The sequence below is a fragment of the Carassius gibelio genome, chromosome B3, assembly GCF_023724105.1.
Source record: "Carassius gibelio isolate Cgi1373 ecotype wild population from Czech Republic chromosome B3, carGib1.2-hapl.c, whole genome shotgun sequence".
NCBI lineage: Eukaryota > Metazoa > Chordata > Actinopteri > Cypriniformes > Cyprinidae > Carassius > Carassius gibelio.
In genome coordinates, this window is record NC_068398.1 from 37,389,575 (window position 1) to 37,407,797 (window position 18,223).

General features: G+C 38.3%; 1 protein-coding gene across 1 annotated transcript; it reads right to left on the reverse strand.

Annotated features, from left to right (window-relative positions):
• Positions 1–4,922: 4,922 nt before the first annotated feature.
• LOC127953359 (zinc finger protein 883-like) lies at positions 4,923–17,995 on the reverse strand. Its single transcript, XM_052552579.1, has 2 exons — positions 17,367–17,995; positions 4,923–7,652 (listed from the first exon to the last, which is right to left on the reverse strand). Exons 1-2 carry the CDS (start codon positions 17,794–17,796, stop codon positions 5,983–5,985), a joined length of 2,100 nt encoding a protein of 699 aa, XP_052408539.1. The 5' UTR covers positions 17,797–17,995; the 3' UTR covers positions 4,923–5,982.
• Positions 17,996–18,223: the final 228 nt, after the last annotated feature.

Below are 18,223 nucleotides of genomic sequence, written 5' to 3' on the forward strand. Positions count from 1 at the left end.
TCAAAAATGGCCAAAACCTGCTCAGAACGTAGCATTGGACGCATAGACAGATGACGTTGGGCCTCCTCAACCCAATCCTCTACAGTTATTGAGTCTTGGGATATTCTCCCAGAAAACCTAGGACACTTGCGTTCTCGTGGTACATAAACATAACGTTCTATGGCTCCCACCGGACTTGGTGTGGTAGAACCACCCACAACACTAGTACCAAAAGAATGAGGTTGTTGTTCCCTCATAGGGAGAGCACCCATGGGGACAGAGGATGAGCTCTGACTTGCCTCTGATCTAAGTTGTGCGTTTTCTACCTGGAGCTGTTTCACCAACTCAGTAAGTGTCCTAAGCTGAGCGGTCATATCCTCATCCTCCATACTAAAAAAACAAAGAGAGAAAAAAACAAACAAAAAAAAAAAAAACACCACCACTCAAAACAAGGCAATTAAACTACAGGAGGCACCGTTGTCTTCAGGCTTGACCACGATGACCGATGACTAGAATCCTTGACCACTGTTTTCCCACCTTTCAAAACACACACACACACAAAAAACAAAAAAAAAAAAAAAGAAAAGAGACAAAAAAAAAAAAAATATATATATATATATATATATATATATAGGCCCAGATTTTCAAAACAAATAATAGCAATAAAGCCTTTAAGCAACCCTGCCGACTACGCCAAATGTGATGAGGCTACAAAGGTGTTTGATTGCTCTTGACTACGCCACTCCAATTATACTTGGGTAGGAGATCCCCAATCACTCAAGGGTTTCCCCGCTCGGCTATCCAATTAAATGAATAAGCTTAAGGCCAAACTGCTATGAGAATTAAAACATCACTTTTATTAAATACATGGATTCTGGTCTCATTTGATTTCCTTCACAAGCTAACCACATTTAGTAATACAGGATGTCAGTACACTAGATTATGTTGGGTAACAATACCTCAAAAAGAAAATATACACAAAAAAATAAATAAATACAATAAACCCCAAAAGAAATTACAAACTTTCTGCACCGCACACTACGTGCACAAAAACACACTCAAACTCGTTCCACACCACACTGGTGTATAAATCAAAATGAGTATCTTCCCCTCATAGTTACTCTATTAAGAGCTGTTGAAACTGACTTAGCTTGAAGTTCACAAAATAAACCATAAAGAAAATACAACGGATTAATTCTGGGCCAAAAAAACAAAAACAAACAAAATCACAAATAAATAGAAAACCGATTACAATACCATAACCCTATAAAGAAACAAAAAAACACAAAGGTAGGGAAAAACAGTGGTCATTTACACTGGATGGATCAAATTCTATAAAGGAAAAACAATAAGGCAAAAACACATTCTTATTAAAACATACAAGTATTATCTCTAGACATAACATTAGGCCCGTACATCTATTACAAAATCAATCAATGTTAAACTATGCTAGCTATTCCAGAATTACATGAATAAATAGATACCTTATTTCAGACACCACAGGAAGTACAACCGTCGTTAATATCCACTGCTCATCTCGTTCAGCAGCCAATATAAGGGCCTTTAAGGAAACTTCTCTAAAAAGTATTTATTTATTTTAATACATACAAAAAGGTATTTCACCGCTCATTTCGGACAATAAAACAACCTGCTTTAAAAAAAAAAAGGGCAAACACTCACGTGCAGTGTACTGCAATGGTAACCCAGTGTCCACCACTCATCCAGTCAAACCTTCTCAGCATTAAGGTATTTAGAACACACGTCTAAACAAACCAACTACATAAACACAATGAATTGATCAAACACCCCATGTCCAATTAAAACAACACTAAAACCCAAAATCACCGGCTCTTGGTCAACACGTCAAACCAATCACAAAACATCACAAGTGAGCATTAAAACACTATTCTTAAGACCATAACCTCTCTTAAATAAACCTACCAGAGCTTGTTCTTCCAGCGACCAACCATGCCAAACAATTCAAACACTGCAGCCATTCCAACCAACAGGAAGTGACATATTTAAAGGGAACTTACACCCTATACTGATACCCTCAGCAGCCCACTACTGACCTGGCTACACTTAGAAGGTAATGCGTTGGTTGAGTCATCCACTACTGATACAATGCCATTAGTGGCCCCAAGCGACCCTGATCCTGATCCGGTAGAAGTGGGGGGTGGTAGTTTGGTTTCCATCTTGCCAGGGGTCATACACCCCCCTGAGCCAGATAATGGTCAGGTGAGGCCAAGACGAACAACTGCAGGACAGCACTCTAACCCTCATCACCTTCCTAGGGCATTAGGAGGTTCTGGGTCTGCTATTCGATCAGCAGCTATTTCTAGTTCAGTTTCCGTCTTTAGACCCTGGAGTTGAGTCCAACGTCGGGGCGACGTTGCAAAAGGGTGGGGTAGATTGTGGCATAATGAGCTGAAAGCCCACACGCAGTTTACGTGACGTCATTAATTTGCGCTGGCATATAGGCTCCTTGCGCGTCTTTTGTGAACGCTTGCCTGTTTGCTTTACGCTGCACGCTGCTGTGACCATTCTCAGCGTGTTCTCTGTGAAACCTCACCTGTTTGCTGCGCGCTGCTGTGACCATTTCGGACGGACAACAATTTCCTATTTGCGTTTCATTACAATTGGCTTCATTCGGATGACTGTTGTGCGGGCATCTGTGGACTTCAGTTCGTGATTTGGTGGGAGAATGACGACTGTATCAAACTATTGAGGGAATATCCTTTTGGGTGCCTGGCCTCGCAGCTACGGAGAACTACAGTTCGTGCAGTGTCACCGCTGTTTTGTTTATAGACAATCTGATACTGCTGTAATACAAGGAGCTGCGGCCTTTTTGGCTTCGGAAATTGATTGTTTCCCTCCTATCTTTGGTGGTAGTGTCTACAACGTGTGCTGTGACCGATTATTTCACTGGGGCTCTTTGTGCTGTGAGAGTGAGTGTGCAGTGTGAGGGGAACATACACATCTCTCGTGAGGCCGCAGCTTCCTTTTTGTGAACATTGCATTTGTGGTTTGTCATTTGTCTGTGCATGGTTTTTATTATAAATTATAATAAACTTTTGGTAATTTTGTATAGATACCTGTGTCTCCATGTTGTTCTGTCTTTAGTGGGGAACCTGTGTGCGGGTATATTATTCCCTGGGTGAAATTCCCAGGGTGGCGTAGTCTAAACTAAATTCTATAACATCTATTGTGCCCTTTGTCCCTGTGGTTGCCACACAGGGAATAAACAAAAACACTTGCACAACTCCGTTGATGCTCTGTAAAAATAAACTCCATCCACTGGTCCCTTAATGCTGTTTTTTTTGGTAATCTGTGCAGGGTTGTCTTGCCCTGGCAACCAAAAACACACTCCTTTTGTGACATTTTGCGATGCTCTCGCTCTGATCAGTGAAGTCTGTTGTGCTCTCATTGCTTTGCTATACGGGAGCGCGCGCTCTTCTGGCAGATGTGCCCTCAAGACCCATATAAGGAAATTCCGCTGCATCTAACGTCACACAGAGCCATACTCGAAAAAAACTTTCCGAAACTTGTGACAAACCGGAAGGAGTAGTTTTGGAACAGAAATACTCCTTCAAACATACAACTTAATTTTTGAAACTTTGTCCATGTTTATCATGGGAATCCAACTCTTTAACAGTGTAAAAAACTCAGTATGCGTGAAATAGCATTTCACCCCCCCTTTAAATTGTACTTTTGTAAAAACATACTGTGCATATCAGTGTGATGGCCAACATGCAATACTATAAATGGTCACTTTACTCAGATTGCTCAATGTGAATATATCAAAACCTGGTAGATTTTAATACTGGGACCATCTCCTCTTCATCTGTCAGTGGTGCTGGTGCAGGTTCTGCCCCCCTTTTACGAGTCTCTGCATTCTTGCTGTTAGCTGAATAGAAGTAAAATGTTTATTTCTTTGCCCTAATTAATTACAGCGGTTGAATGATATAGATGGAGCAGGAAATAATAAGGGACACTTTTTTTCAACAAAATGTATTTTAGATGAGTTTGTAGTAGATAGTTTGTAGTCCCCGTCAATTGCATGCATCTGCTTCACAAGAGCAATGCATTCTCCATCTCAGGGTCTTGTGGCATGCAGTGGGCGGACATTCCATTCCAAAAGCAGACAATTTATACATCTTTCTACACAACATTTCTTAAATTCTCCCTTTTTGTTCTTGCCCACCAAACCAAACAGCTGAGAAAGTAAATGGATAGTATATTGGTTCCAGTGTTGGGCAAGTTACTCTGATTAATTATTTAAAAATTAATTATTATTTACATTACTTTTTTCTCAATGAAACTTATGAAATCCCAGCACAAATTCTTAATAAATATTTATTACAGCATCAACATTCACAGAACAGTTATTCTTAACTAAAGCAAGTGGCTGCTGTGTGCATGGTTTATATGGTTTGGTGGAATGCCAGCAAAGAGCACTGCATTCATAATCTCTGAAAGACATCTCAGTTCAGACATCTCACAAATCTGTTAACACACAATAGAAATATGCATAATTAATCTACATTTTCCTTACTTCAAACAAATACTTAATTTGTGGCTCATCATTAGCCTATTATTTTTAATAACAAAACATGCTAAAACAGTACGATGACAAATTCTCTTCAAACTTTTAACTTTTATTAATATAAGGAAAATGTTTTATCTGCATTGTTACACAAAAAAATTTATTTCTTTAAAACTATAGTAGTTCATTGTTAGCCCATTAATTAAAACACATAAGCCATAAAATAGTACAATGGTACAAAATTGGCATTTAAAGATCTAAATTTTATTAACAAAAATGAATAAGATGAATATTGTCACCAAAATAAAAAAGATATTTTCCCCCTTTTAAAACAAATTGTTATTTTTGTGGTTCAATGTTTTATTTTAAATGAAAACAGCAACAACGACAAACTCGCTTAGCCGAAATAAAACTTTTATTCACAAAAGGTGTGCTTCTGGATCAGTATCTTGCATCAATCTCAACGTGCGGCAAAAAAACCAATCCCTGTTATAGCCTAAATAGAAGCTCTGCATACGCTTGCACCTGTTAGTTGTTTATATTATATATGAGTTCATTTTGCTTTTGTGCAATAGATAAATCATTTATTTGTTTTAGATTTTTTATGTTTAGATACTTCTTTTTTTATTTTCCTGTGTCCTGCACACACACGAGTCTAGTCCCGCGCCGCTCTCTGTTGCATCGGGTCTCGCGGGAGCAAGTCTGTAATCCACTGCCACTTGACTTGACAGTGCGTGAGCTACATCCTCTTTACAATCTCTAGATTATAAACACGGCATTCTTTCAGCAATGTAACGCAGCAGTAATGTATAAGACTTAACTGTAACCAACAGTAACAGTTGGACTGAAAAATATAAAGCACTTTTTTATTTCATTTGTACCATTTTTCTATCATATTTATCTATGTTTGTAATTTACTTATTTTCTTAGCTGATTTATTCACCTACAAAATTACCCCAGTCATTAATTTTTTTCCCCAAATAGAGCAGTTCAAGTCATCTGGTGATTTTTTTCCATATCGCAATATACATTGCAGAGAAAAATTATCACAATGTGTGTTGTTTTTTCCAATATCGTGCTGCTCCACTAGTAAGTTTAGTCAAGCTAATAGGCGCAGTAGCTTCTACAGCATGAGCACAAACATGTAGTCCTCCATTGTTGTTGGTGTTACATGATGTAGCGGTGTCTGACTATAGTAGAGAAGTGGGTTGATGACATCATTGTTTAACAAAATATATGGATTGGCAGTACACAAAAGCAAAAAAAGGTGTCATTTTCAGATATATCCACTCTGGGACCTAGTTTAAAAAAAATTACTTCACTCTCCCAAAATGCTGGATCCGTCTGGACGAAACACATATACCATACAAAATATTTACATATACAACTAAATGTGTCTTCGCGTGTACGGGGCCTTATTGTGATTGTATTTTGTATGACTGTGTATAACAGATGACTTAATGGAACACTTCCCTCGTAAATTTCTCTCCAGTGTGAATCCTCTCATGTCTTTTCAGACTCGATGCACCACTGAATCTCTTGTCACAGTGTGAACACTTGTAAGGTTTCTCTCCAGTGTGAGTCCTCTCATGTCTTTTCAGATTTCCTCTACGAATGAATCTCCAGTCACAGTGTGAACACTTGTAAGGTTTCTCTCCAGTGTGAATCCTCTCATGTGATTTCAGCTCTGTTGACTCATTGAATCGCTTGTCACAGTGTGAACACTTATAAGTTTTCTCTCCAGTGTGAATCCTCTCATGTCTTTTCAGATGTGATAAATTATTGAATCTCTTGTCACAGTGTGAACACTTATAAGGTTTCTCTCCAGTGTGGGTCCTCTCATGTGTTTTCAGCTCTGTTGACTGAATGAATCGCTTGTCACAGTGTGAACACTTATAAGGTTTCTCTCCAGTGTGAATCCTCTCATGTGTTTTCAGACTTGATGACACACTGAATCTCTTGTCACAGTGTGAACACTTGTAAGGTTTCTCTCCAGTGTGATTCCTCTCATGTATTTTCAGATGTGATAAATTATTGATTCTCTTGTCACAGTGTGAACACTTATAAGGTTTCTCTCCAGTGTGGGTCCTCTCATGTGTTTTCAGCTCTGTTGACTGAATGAATCGCTTGTCACAGTGTGAACACTTATAAGGTTTCTCTCCAGTGTGAATCTTTTCATGTGTTTTCAGACTTGATGACACACTGAATCTCTTGTCACAGTGTGAACACTTATAAGGTTTCTCTCCAGTGTGAATCTTCTCATGTGTTTTCAGACTTGATGACACACTGAATCTCTTGTCACAGTGTGAACACTTGTAAGGTTGCTCTCCAGTGTGGATCCTCTCATGTCTTTTCAGATGTGTTGAATCACTGAATCTCTTGTCACAGTGTGAACACTTGTAAGGTTTCTCTCCAGTGTGGATCCTCTCATGTGTTTTCAGATGTGTCGAATCACTGAATCTCTTGTCACAGTGTGAACACTTGTAAGGTTTCTCTCCAGTGTGGATCCTCTCATGTGTTATCAGACTTGATGACACACTGAATCTCTTGTCACAGTGTGAACACTTGTAAGGTTTCTCTCCAGTGTGAATCCTCCCATGTGTTTTCAGATATGTTAACCGACTGAATCTCTTGTCACAGTGTGAACACTTGTAAGGTTTCTCTCCAGTGTGAATCCTCTCATGTGTTTTCAGATGTGTTAACCGACTGAATCTCTTGTCACAGTGTGAACACTTGTAAGGTTTCTCTCCAGTGTGAATCCTCTCATGTGTTTTCAGATGTGTTAACCGACTGAATCTCTTGTCACAGTGTGAACACTTGTAAGGTTTCTCTCCAGTGTGGATCTTCTCATGTAGTTTTAAACTGCTCGCTGAACTAAAAGTCTTTTCAGACTCAAAGCACACGTACTCTCTCACATCAGTATGTATTTTCTGATGTTCTTTCAAACTTTGTAGATGTAAAAAACTCTCACCACACAAATGACATGAATGTGTATTCTTCTTTGCATGAACTTTCAAGTGTTTCTTCAGAAGTGAAGCCCATAAAAACATTTTACCGCATTGATCACATGCATGCTGCTTATCTTGATGATTTGGTTCTTCATTTTCCTCTTTTTCTTCAATGAACTCTGAAATAAAAGTAAAATTATTTATTTTTGGTATATTGTTAAGAGCTGAGAATGTCTGTAAATACACAAATTACTTTTTTGCTTCAGATTTAATGACTTTTACTAATTTAACAGGGAAACCGTGTAAACATTTTTAAGCATCAATTTATCACCGTCACAGCCCTAGTAAAATGTATATATTTTATATACATATATCCACATTTATACATTTATATACAGTAGGTAGACAACCAGAATGGGTAATACCACCGCGGCATGCAGGTTCACATGACCAAAATAAGAGATGTGCTGTGTAAATAAGTTCAGAGGGCACGCTTGAATACTGCTGTTAATGCGCAATTACCATTTTAGATCTACAAACTTTACTGTACAAGATTTTTTTTCAAACTGAAAACATAAATCTAGGCTATCCGCTACCGTTTTCAAAGCACAATTCAAAACTGTGACATTTCATTCACTGACACTCTACAGGAGGCAGCGCTAAACCGAGAAATCCATGTACGTACTTGCTGGCAACTTGTCAAAATAAAAGCTGGCCGATTTTCAGTTTGTAAATTCTGAAAGTTCAGATTAAAATAATAATAATAGCATTTTTTATAATAATAATATTTTATTTTTTTAAGTTTATTATAAAATAATTGTATATTAATTGACATTAGAGTTTAGCTGCCGTGTTTCTGCACATTGTATTTTTTTGAAGAACGCATCCACAAAAGGAGTTCGCATTCAGAGCCGCACAGAAACGTTCATTTGCATTCGGGCTCTTTTTGCAGATAGCAAGCATCTTAGTCCTAATATTAGCGTTATGTTGTATAAATAAAGCATATTCTACATTCAATTATGAGTTTAATCCCATTAATCAAAAACCTGCTATCAAATGCTCACTCTACTGTTTATTTTATAATAAACTTTATAACGAGAACTTTATAACTTTATAACGAGAACACCATTGTAAAAATTGTGTATTGTTAGGGTTTCGCTGACATTTAATTTTAACTATCTTTCAATCAAAACATAAAAACAAGGAGAGATCACGTGACCCTCCGGTAGCAATGGCTGTGTAGTTCGACTGCTCCCTGACTCGGTATCCTTAATCTATCTGTTCTCAGTAAAATTATCCATGCTTGTTCAGTCTTGGCTGCTCTGATAACGGTGCAACAAATGAAGATGGCAAAACGTCAACTAACATTGACTTCCCCGGAGAAAAAACGAGTTAAAGATCCTAATTGTGGTCCTGAGGGGGAACTTCGCGCCATTGTTGCTGATGAGTTAAAGATGCACCTTAGCTTTATCAGGGAAATGTTTAAGGAAGAATTTACCCCAATTGCGGATAGACTTGGAGTCCTGGAAGAAGACGTTCGACTGATAAGAAATAATTTTGACAACATGCAGGCAGCTCTTCGCAACGCGAAGAAAGACACCGTGGAAGTGAAGCTAACAGTGGACTCCCTTCAGGATAAGTTGGTGAGAATCGAAGACAAAATCCGTCAATCCAATGTCCGTTTAGTGGGACTAAAAGAGGGTGTGGAGGGAGATGATCCTCTGCAATTTATACAGAATAATCTTACTAAATGGATACCATCTCTTGGTGGCAAAGTACTGGAAGTTGAAAGAGCGCACCGTATATACAGCGGTAGGCGTGCTAAATCTACCCCTCGTACGTTCATCATCAAGATGCTGCGGTATCAAGATCAGAATGCGATCCTGAATGGAGCCCGTGCCGATGGCCAAATACTTCATAATGGATCTCCACTGCTTTTCTTCCCAGACTACAGCACTCACACTGCATCTAAGAGGAGAGCGATGACATTGGCGAGGAAGAAGCTAACTCAGTCTGGAATTACGTCTTTTTTGCTCTATCCCGCGGTAGTCAAAGTTCCTCACCGAGGGAAGATTTCACTGCTTGAGACACCGGCGGAGGTTGAAAAGTTCGTCCTCAATATGAATCCCATCGCAAAATCTTCCCAGAAGTGAGCAGAGGTCGATTGTTTCACCAGAATCCGAAGAGAAGGAGCATGAATCGGCAGTTCCCATGGAGGACCTTATGGAGACAGATTTATTTTTCTTTTTGTTCATCCGGAAAATTACCGGGGCAGGTGTCGACGGACGAGCCGGAATGCTAGTTGGACGCGTATCCAAAGACTGTTACGTTAAGGGCAGGTAGAAGAGTGTTTAATTCTTTGCTTGCTGCCCGTTCTTTTACTGTTCTTGTTTATGTTTTTCTGTTCCATGCCCAAGTCCGCCCACGCAAGTTTAGTTTAATTTGTTTTATTCATACATTTATATACGTGGTATTTATATGCATTTATTTATTATGTATTATGTATTGCATATTTTCTGATTGTTGCCCACTATCTTTCCTGAGGGTTACTTTTTGTTCCTCCCGCCTCTTTATGTTTGGTCTGCATAGCTATTACTCTTTAAATTATGGCTATACATATATTGTCATGGAATGTTAATGGGTTAAATAGCCCCATCAAGCGGACCAAAGGCTTAGATTATTTAAGATGTAAAAAGGTTTCTTTTGCCCTTATACAAGAGTCTCATTTGAAGTCAGCTGACGTGCATCGCTTTCAAAATAGATACTTTAAAATGATTTCCTCCTCGTCGGCAGTTAATAAATCTAAAGGGGTGCTGATATTGTCTAGGCGTTCTACTAATTTTTCTGTTGTACGTTCTGGTGGGGATAAAGAACCTATGTTGTTGGTTCTTTAAATAATACTAAATACGCTTTTGTATCTGTTTATGCACCCAACGAGGGTGATCCGTTATTTTTTCAAGAATTATTACGTTTAGCTGTGACTTTGCAGGACTGCCTCATGGTGTTAGGGGGCGACTTTAATGCTGTGTTAGATCCTCAGCTCGATAGATCTCATGCTTCTAAAGCTGATTCAAGGATTTCAGGTTGTTTTAAATCATTTTTGTGACATTCTAGCATATGTGATGTTTGGCGTTTACAAAATGATGGTTCCAGGGATTATACATTCTTTTCAGATCGTCATAAAAGCTACTCAAGGATCGACTATTTACTTATGTCTCCCTCTCTAATTCCCTATATTAATAAAGTGGATATTCTGCCACTTCTTTTATCTGATCATTTGCCATTAATTTCTACTTTAACTCCTGTACCATTAAGCTCCAGACATAATCGCTGGAGGTTTAATACCTCCCTGTTAAGGACTGTACATTTATGGAAGAATTACGCAACTCTTTGAAGGAATTTTTGCAGATTAACAAGGATTCCGCTTCTAACCCCCAAGTATTGTGGGAAACCACTAAATGTTTTGTTAGCGGTAAATGTATAAGTTATTCATCATTCAGTAAAAAGCATAGAGAGAGTCGTAAAATTTAATTAGAAAAACAAATTGATCTACTAGAGAAGGAACTAAAAGGTACATTTTGTGAGACCAAAGCCAAAGAACCTATTGATTTAAATAGAATATTTGAATCCTATTTATAAACATTTGTACACATCAGAATCCAGCACTGACCCAACACCCAACAAATTTTGATTTATTCCTTAAACATTTAGATATTCCCAAATTAAATGATTCTCAGCACGATATATTGGACAGCCCTTTGACAATTGAAGAATTGAAGTCTGCCCTGGACTCCATGAGCAGTAATAAAGCCCCTGGGTTAGATGGGATTCCCCCGGAGCTATTGAAAGCATTATGGGACATAGTGGCTCCCTTGATAATTAACTCTTTTAATTCTGCTTTAGAAAAAGGGGCTCTGCACAGGGACCAAAATACAGCTTTAATAACTTTGGTTTTGAAGAAAGGGAAGGATCCACTTGAGTGCTCTAGTTATAGGCCAATTAGCCTTCTATCCACAGATTCAAAGCTGTTAGCAAAAGTCTTGGCCTTAAGATTGGATCGGTGTGTTGGAGACTTGATCAAGTATGATCAGTCAGGTTTTTTAAGGGGGAGATTTGCTGCGGACAATATTCATAGGCTTCTTCATATTATTCAACTAGCAGACCTATACAGCTTCCTCTGCAGTCCTTTCTTTGGATGCAGAGAAAGCATTCGACAGAACTGAGTGGAACTTTTTGTGGTCTGTCCTGGAACGTTTCGGGTTTGGTTCTTTTTTCGTGCAAGCTGTCAAAACTATCTATTTTAATTGTTCAGCCAGAGCTCTTACTGGAGCTCATATTTCTCCTTCCTTTCGTCTCGGCAGGGGCACTCGCCAAGGATGTCCCCTGTCACCTTTGCTTTTTAATTTATCATTAGAGCCTTTGGCCCAAGCAATTAAACAATGCTCTGCAATAGTTCCTATTAGATGTATGAATACGTCTCATAAGATTTCACTCTATGCTGACGACATTCTGTTGTATTTATCAAATATCACAGATTCGGTTAAAGAATGCTTGAAACTGTTTGATACATTTGGCAAACTGTCCGGTTATAAAATTAACTCGAGCAAATCCATACTTTTACCCCTTAACTTAGCAGCCAAATCAGAGATTCAGGCCTTACTTACTATGGTTCCAGTCAGCGACCAGTTTAATTATCTTGGGATTAAAGTTTTTTGTTCGCCATCTCGCATTTCTAAGTGGAACTACCAGTCTCTTATGGATAGGATTTCCAGCAATCTTCTGTGTTGGTCTCCACTCTGCTTGGCTATTCATGGTAGGATAGCAACTATTAAGATGAATATACTTCCGAGGCTGAGCTTTTTATTTTCAACTTTACCTCTGGCACCACCTACTGGTTATTTTAAAGAGCTTCGTACAGCAGTAACAACATTTTTATGGAATAATAAACGGCCTAGAATTCGACTCAAATCTGTGCACAGGCTAAAACCTCATGGAGGCTTATCGTTACCATATTTTTGGTCCTTTTATTTAGCATACCAAGTGAGACCACTTAGGACATGGATGGATGTTGACTCCCCTGTGCCATGGCGGGCCTTAGAGACTAATATTATTTACCCATTGTGTCTACAGGATTTACCTTTTACTGGAATACCTAAGAAAGCTCTGGAAAAGTTTTGTCCAATTATATGCCATTCTATCAAAACATGGAGAGTGGCAGAAAAGATCATGGGAGCTTTGGATTCCTACTGTGACTATGGACTTAACCTTTATGGACTTAAGTCCTTTCAGATTTTAAAAGATGAATTCTTTCTTCCAGGATTTTCATTCTTTCTGTATCTAAGATAAAGATCTGCGCTAAAAGCATATGGAGCACCCTGGTCGAATAAAATATCTTCTCATCTTATGATAGACTGGATAGATTCCAGTATGGCTTTTAAGGGTATTGTTAGCATAATTTATAAATCGCTTGTGGTACGACAGTACTCGAACATTCTGACTGAGGACTTCTGGGAGAGTCAGCTTAACACTTTGATCGATTGGGACATTGTCTGGGGGAATTGTTTTGCTACCTCAAAAAATCTGGCTCACCAAATGATACATTATAAATTAATTTATAAGGTATATGCCACACCCTGTTTACTATATAAAATGAAAAGAAAATCTGACCATTTTTGTCACTTGTGTAATAATGAAAGTTTAGGTACATACATGCATATGTTCTGGGACTGTTCTCAAATTGAGTCAGTTTGGTCCTCAGTCCAGGACATACTAACAGAACTTCTGAAGATTCCGATCCGAAAGGACCCTCTGATTTTTCTTCTGCTGGATGATTCTTCGTTGTCACTGTCTGTCAATCAAAGGAGGATTCTGTCCATTTTCCTTACTGCTGCTAAAAAGGTTCTCCTAAAAATGTGGTTGGAACCAACTACCCCACCTATGTCTATCTGGATGTCATATCTACTGGACATTGCCCATCTGGAGTGCACCACAGCTAAAGTGCTCGGAGCCAATAGAAAGACAATACAATTTTGGTTGGACCTTATTGAGACTTTATCAAGAAGTTTTTGATATCCTTCTAAGTTTTGGTCAATTTTATTTTAATTTTCAGTCATATGTATCTATTTTATGTATTTATATTTAGTCTTACGGTTATGGGTGATCTTGGGCTTTGTTGTAAATAGTTAATTACACAAAATGTTGAATAAACAAAGAATCGCAAAAGAAAAACATAAAAACATTATTTACTCCGTTTGTATCTGCGAAGCATTTGTTACACATTTTCCCTGTGTGTTAACATCAGTAATTATGGTTGTAGAGTGTCTGACTTGACTCAATGTATTTTGCCCCGCCCCCAAACATATGATTCGACTATCAGTCAAATATCAGCAAGATTCGAAAATTCCGATTCGACTAAGAAAATCCTTAGCCGGGAACACCACTAATATTTATATAAGGATGGATTCTCTCTTCCAGGATTTTCATTCTTTCTGTATCTAAGATAAAGAGCTGCGCTAACATAAAAACATTATTTACTCCGTTTGTATCTGCGAAGCATTTGTTACACATTTTCCCTGTGTGTTAACATCAGTAATTATGGTTGTAGAGTGTCTGACTTGACTCAATGTATTTTGCCCCGCCCCCAAACATATGATTCGACTATCAGTCGCATATCAGCAAGATTCGAAAATTCCGATTCGACTAAGAAAATCCTTTCACCTTAGGGGTGAAAACTTTTGGAATTTGAAGATCAAGGTAAATTGTACTTAATTTGTGTACCGGGAAACATACAAGTATCTTCTGTTGCTTACGAAGGGCAGAACTAAATGGAAAAAAAATTATATTTCAACAAAATAAGACAAATTTGCCCATCTTCATCATGTTCAAAAGTTTTCACCCCCCAGCTCTTAATGCATCTCGTTTCCTTCTGGAGCATCAGTGAATGTTTGAATCTTTTTAAATAGTTGTGTTTGAGTCCCTCAATTGTCCTTAGTGTGAAAAGATGCATCTCAAAATCATAAAGTCACTGCTGGAAAGGGTTCAAACATGCAAAGATGCTGGAAAACTGAAGAATCTGCAGGACCTTAAAGATTTTTCTGAAGAACGCTGCTCAGTTTAACTGTTCAGAACTAACAAGGGACTCATGCACAACCATCACAAAACAGAAAGACAGTCAAGGATCATCAGGTAACAGAACACAGTATTAAGAACCAAGGGTTCCCAAACTTTTGAGTGGGGTTATTTTAATAATTTCAGCAATTTTTTTGTCTTGTGGACTAAATGTTAATATCTTTTATGTACAATATCCTACTCAGGACAGTACTAAATAAAAAATAACCTGCATTTAGTATGATCTCTCTTATTTTTTGAAAATTACTCATATTTTCACAGATTCTGCAAGGGGTGCCCAAACTTTCGATCCCCACTGTATATATCTCGTCACGATCATCAGCTGGAGTGACCATAAACTCCAATATGGGGGGAAACTCCACTCAGGACTTTGAAAATAATGACAGTTTCACTCCTAACAGGATTCAACAGGAATCTACGCATTATACATGCACTGGGACATACTGGGACATTACTTTTACAGACCAGACACTTTAGAGAACCAATGCAAGTATCCACTTGTCAACTATTAAGATGCGCTTCTAGGCTTTGACCCCTTTTAATTAAGGTGATGAGATTCTTCGATGGTTCTTAACAGGTAATGAATTGGTTTGTGAGTAAATACTGCCATGACGCTCCACTGTCTATTGCGCGTGAGCGCTCACTCTCGCTCTCTCTCGTTGCAGTTCGTTCGCTCTCTCTCTCTCTCTCTCTATCCATGCTTTCCTTGCGTTGACATTTATGTTTAATGTGTGTACGTTTGTGTCAAGTCAGATGTTCCATGTTGCCCTGTAGTGTAGTTTAACCCTTTAACTGTCACCCTGTCCCGTACACGGAATGCCTACATTTACTTCACTATATTACTCTCAAAAATCTACACACACACGGATAAAAAGCTACATGTTTTCATTTCGGTTCATTCTTGGTTTAAAAAAATATTGGTAACACTTTAGAATACTGTTTCTTACTTACTACATAAGTAATATGGAATTATTGAAGAACTAACATGTGATTATTCATTAACACTTAACTCACTACTGTTAAAGGAACACTCCACCGTTTTTTGAAATAGGGCTTATTCACATTATTTCCTACATTTAGATAGGTGGGCAAATGCATTTTTGTGTCCGTGCATGCATTGTTTTAGTTTGACTGGGTCGGCGTTAGCTTAGCTTAGCACAATGAATGGAATCCTTTGTTGCCAGCTAGCATGGCCTGAGTAAAAGTGATCAAAAAAATTAAAAAAACCCACCTAATTACTTCTTGTGGCCTGCGTATTCACAACGAGTACAAATAGCGATCCAGATTAACACTAGGCGATTTCCTAGGCAGATATTGACTTGGGACTATATTATGGGGAAGCACAGGCGAAGCACTGCTGGTTAGGCGAAGCACTGCTACTTCGGCGCATAGATATCACGCAACACATGAAATCCCACGACTTCCGTCAACATACCGGCGTGAATAGTAGCTGCCTGGCTATTTTCCTTACAGTACACGAATGGCGATGAACATGGCTGATTTTGAGAGAGACGAAGAGGGTGACTTCTCAGACAGTCAAGAACCAGAACCATACCTATTTGAACCAGAGTTTACAGAAGACGAGCTGCGTGCTTTGGAAATAGAACGACAGGAGGAGGTGGTTGCGATCGCTCAACAGCCTGAGGACGTGAGGATGAGAGCCAACATGAACTGGTGGTGTGAATGTGGGGGAATATGCCAATCTATGCCGACGGAAATAGAGTGTCTGTGCTGTAGAGAGTGGGACATGTTTTTGCCATTGATGACCAGGCTCAACACGTCAGATCAAGATGAGCGTGCCCGAAGTTGTGTCACATCTACAGAGGATTTCACGGCGCCGATCCATTCTGCAGTAACGTTACTCGATTTTTTTTTTCCGGTGTGACAAAGTGAACTGGAAAAAACACCCCACGCCGAATGGACCAAATGGACAGCTGTCCACAGAGTAAGTGATTATTTTAATCATGACGCATGTATAGATCGACCCATATTATACCTGTATTCACATAGAGTTGATGTTTTCATGTGTTGCGTGATATCTATGCGCCGAAGTAGCAGTGCTTCGCCTAAGCAGCAGTGCTTCGCCTGTGCTTCCCCATAATATAGTCCCAAGTCAATATCAATACAATACATTAAAGGACAACATCATTTGATCTAAAGGTATCAAACCCACTGTAAAATATACAGAATATTATTCAGTATAATGCACAAGGCATTGTTTTTCAGATGATGCCTTTGTTGTTTTTATATACATTATTGAATCAACTGTTTTATATAATATACTCACTTCAATTAAACTGACACAGTTTGAGATAAAGGTATCAAACCAACTGTATTATATTCTTTATAATGCACAAGAAATGTTTTTTAGATTATGATTTTATTGTTTGTATATTGTTTATATTTTATTAAAGGATACTGCAAGCACTTTAATTTATCACCCTTTATTCATACTGCACAAAAAGTGGTTTAATAACATTGAATGTTACAAAATAGTCAAAGGAAATTTATATGAAAGACATAAAGGAGGAACTTCGCCTATTAATAAAAACCCATGGGTAAGTCTTGAGTGCAGCAGTCTACACCTAGACTTTATATAAAAACACCCACAAATGTCTCCACAGAAATTATCCAGGTCCCCAAAACACCCGATAAGTAAAACTTTGTAAGCCTAATGTAACGTTACCACAAACAGTCATTAAAGATGAATGAAGAACAAAAAAAATAATTAAAAAAAAGTAAAATAAATAAGAATAAACACCAACCTCCTTGTTCCTCTTGTTTTATTCTCCAGGTTTCTGGTTTCTCTTGTTTTATTCTCCAGGTTTCTGGTTCCTCGTGTTTTATTGTGCAGGTTTCTGGTTCCTCGTGTTTTATTCTCCAGGTTTCTGGTTTCTCTTGTTTTATTCTCCAGGTTTCTGGTTCCTCGTGTTTTATTGTGCAGGTTTCTGGTTCCTCGTGTTTTATTCTCCAGGTTTCTGTTTCCTCTTGTTTTATTCTCCATGTTTCTGTTTCCTCTTGTTTTATTCTCCAGGTTTCTGTTTCCTCTTGTTTTATTCTCCAGGTTTCTGGTTCCTCGTGTTTAATTATCAAAGATTCTGGTTCCTCGTGTTTTATTTCTGTTTCCTCGTGTTTTATTGTGCTGGTTTCTGGTTCACTCGTGTTCTCTTCTCTCTCCTCTTTCACAAACTCCATCTTCACAGCAGCAGATCTCAGTTCAGCTGATACTCCTCCAGATATTCCTGCTCGCTTCAAAACTCACGAATGTGAGGATGTGACAGGTATTTACTGAACTGATTCAAATCTGAATTTTTTTTCTCTCTAAGAAACTTGTCTAACTGTTTGTATGAAGGCAGCACACCGACATAACAACAACAGAGAGCGCGGTGAAACTAAACTTCTTCTTCTGAGGTTTAATGATGTTTGTCAAAACAAACGTGTGTGTTTAGCGCCTCCCGCTGGACTGGAGCGAGGCGACAAGAGGAAGAAAGACCAATAACCATTAAAACAATTATTTAAAAATAATATAAAAATGATGTGTAGTCCATATAACTACTATAGACACAGCCAGTTTTACTCACTGAAATAAATTTATTTGTCATAAAATTATTACTTCATAATT

Bases quoted from the DNA above. Each gene is read 5' to 3' on its own strand.
- LOC127953359 (XM_052552579.1), bottom strand. From the start codon at position 17,796: ATGGAGTTTGTGAAAGAGGAGAGAGAAGAGAACACGAGTGAACCAGAA. The intron at 7,653-17,366 runs GTTGGTGTTTAT...CTTTTATTTCAG, and splicing joins AAAACAAGAGGAACAAGGAG to AGTTCATTGAAGAAAAAGAG.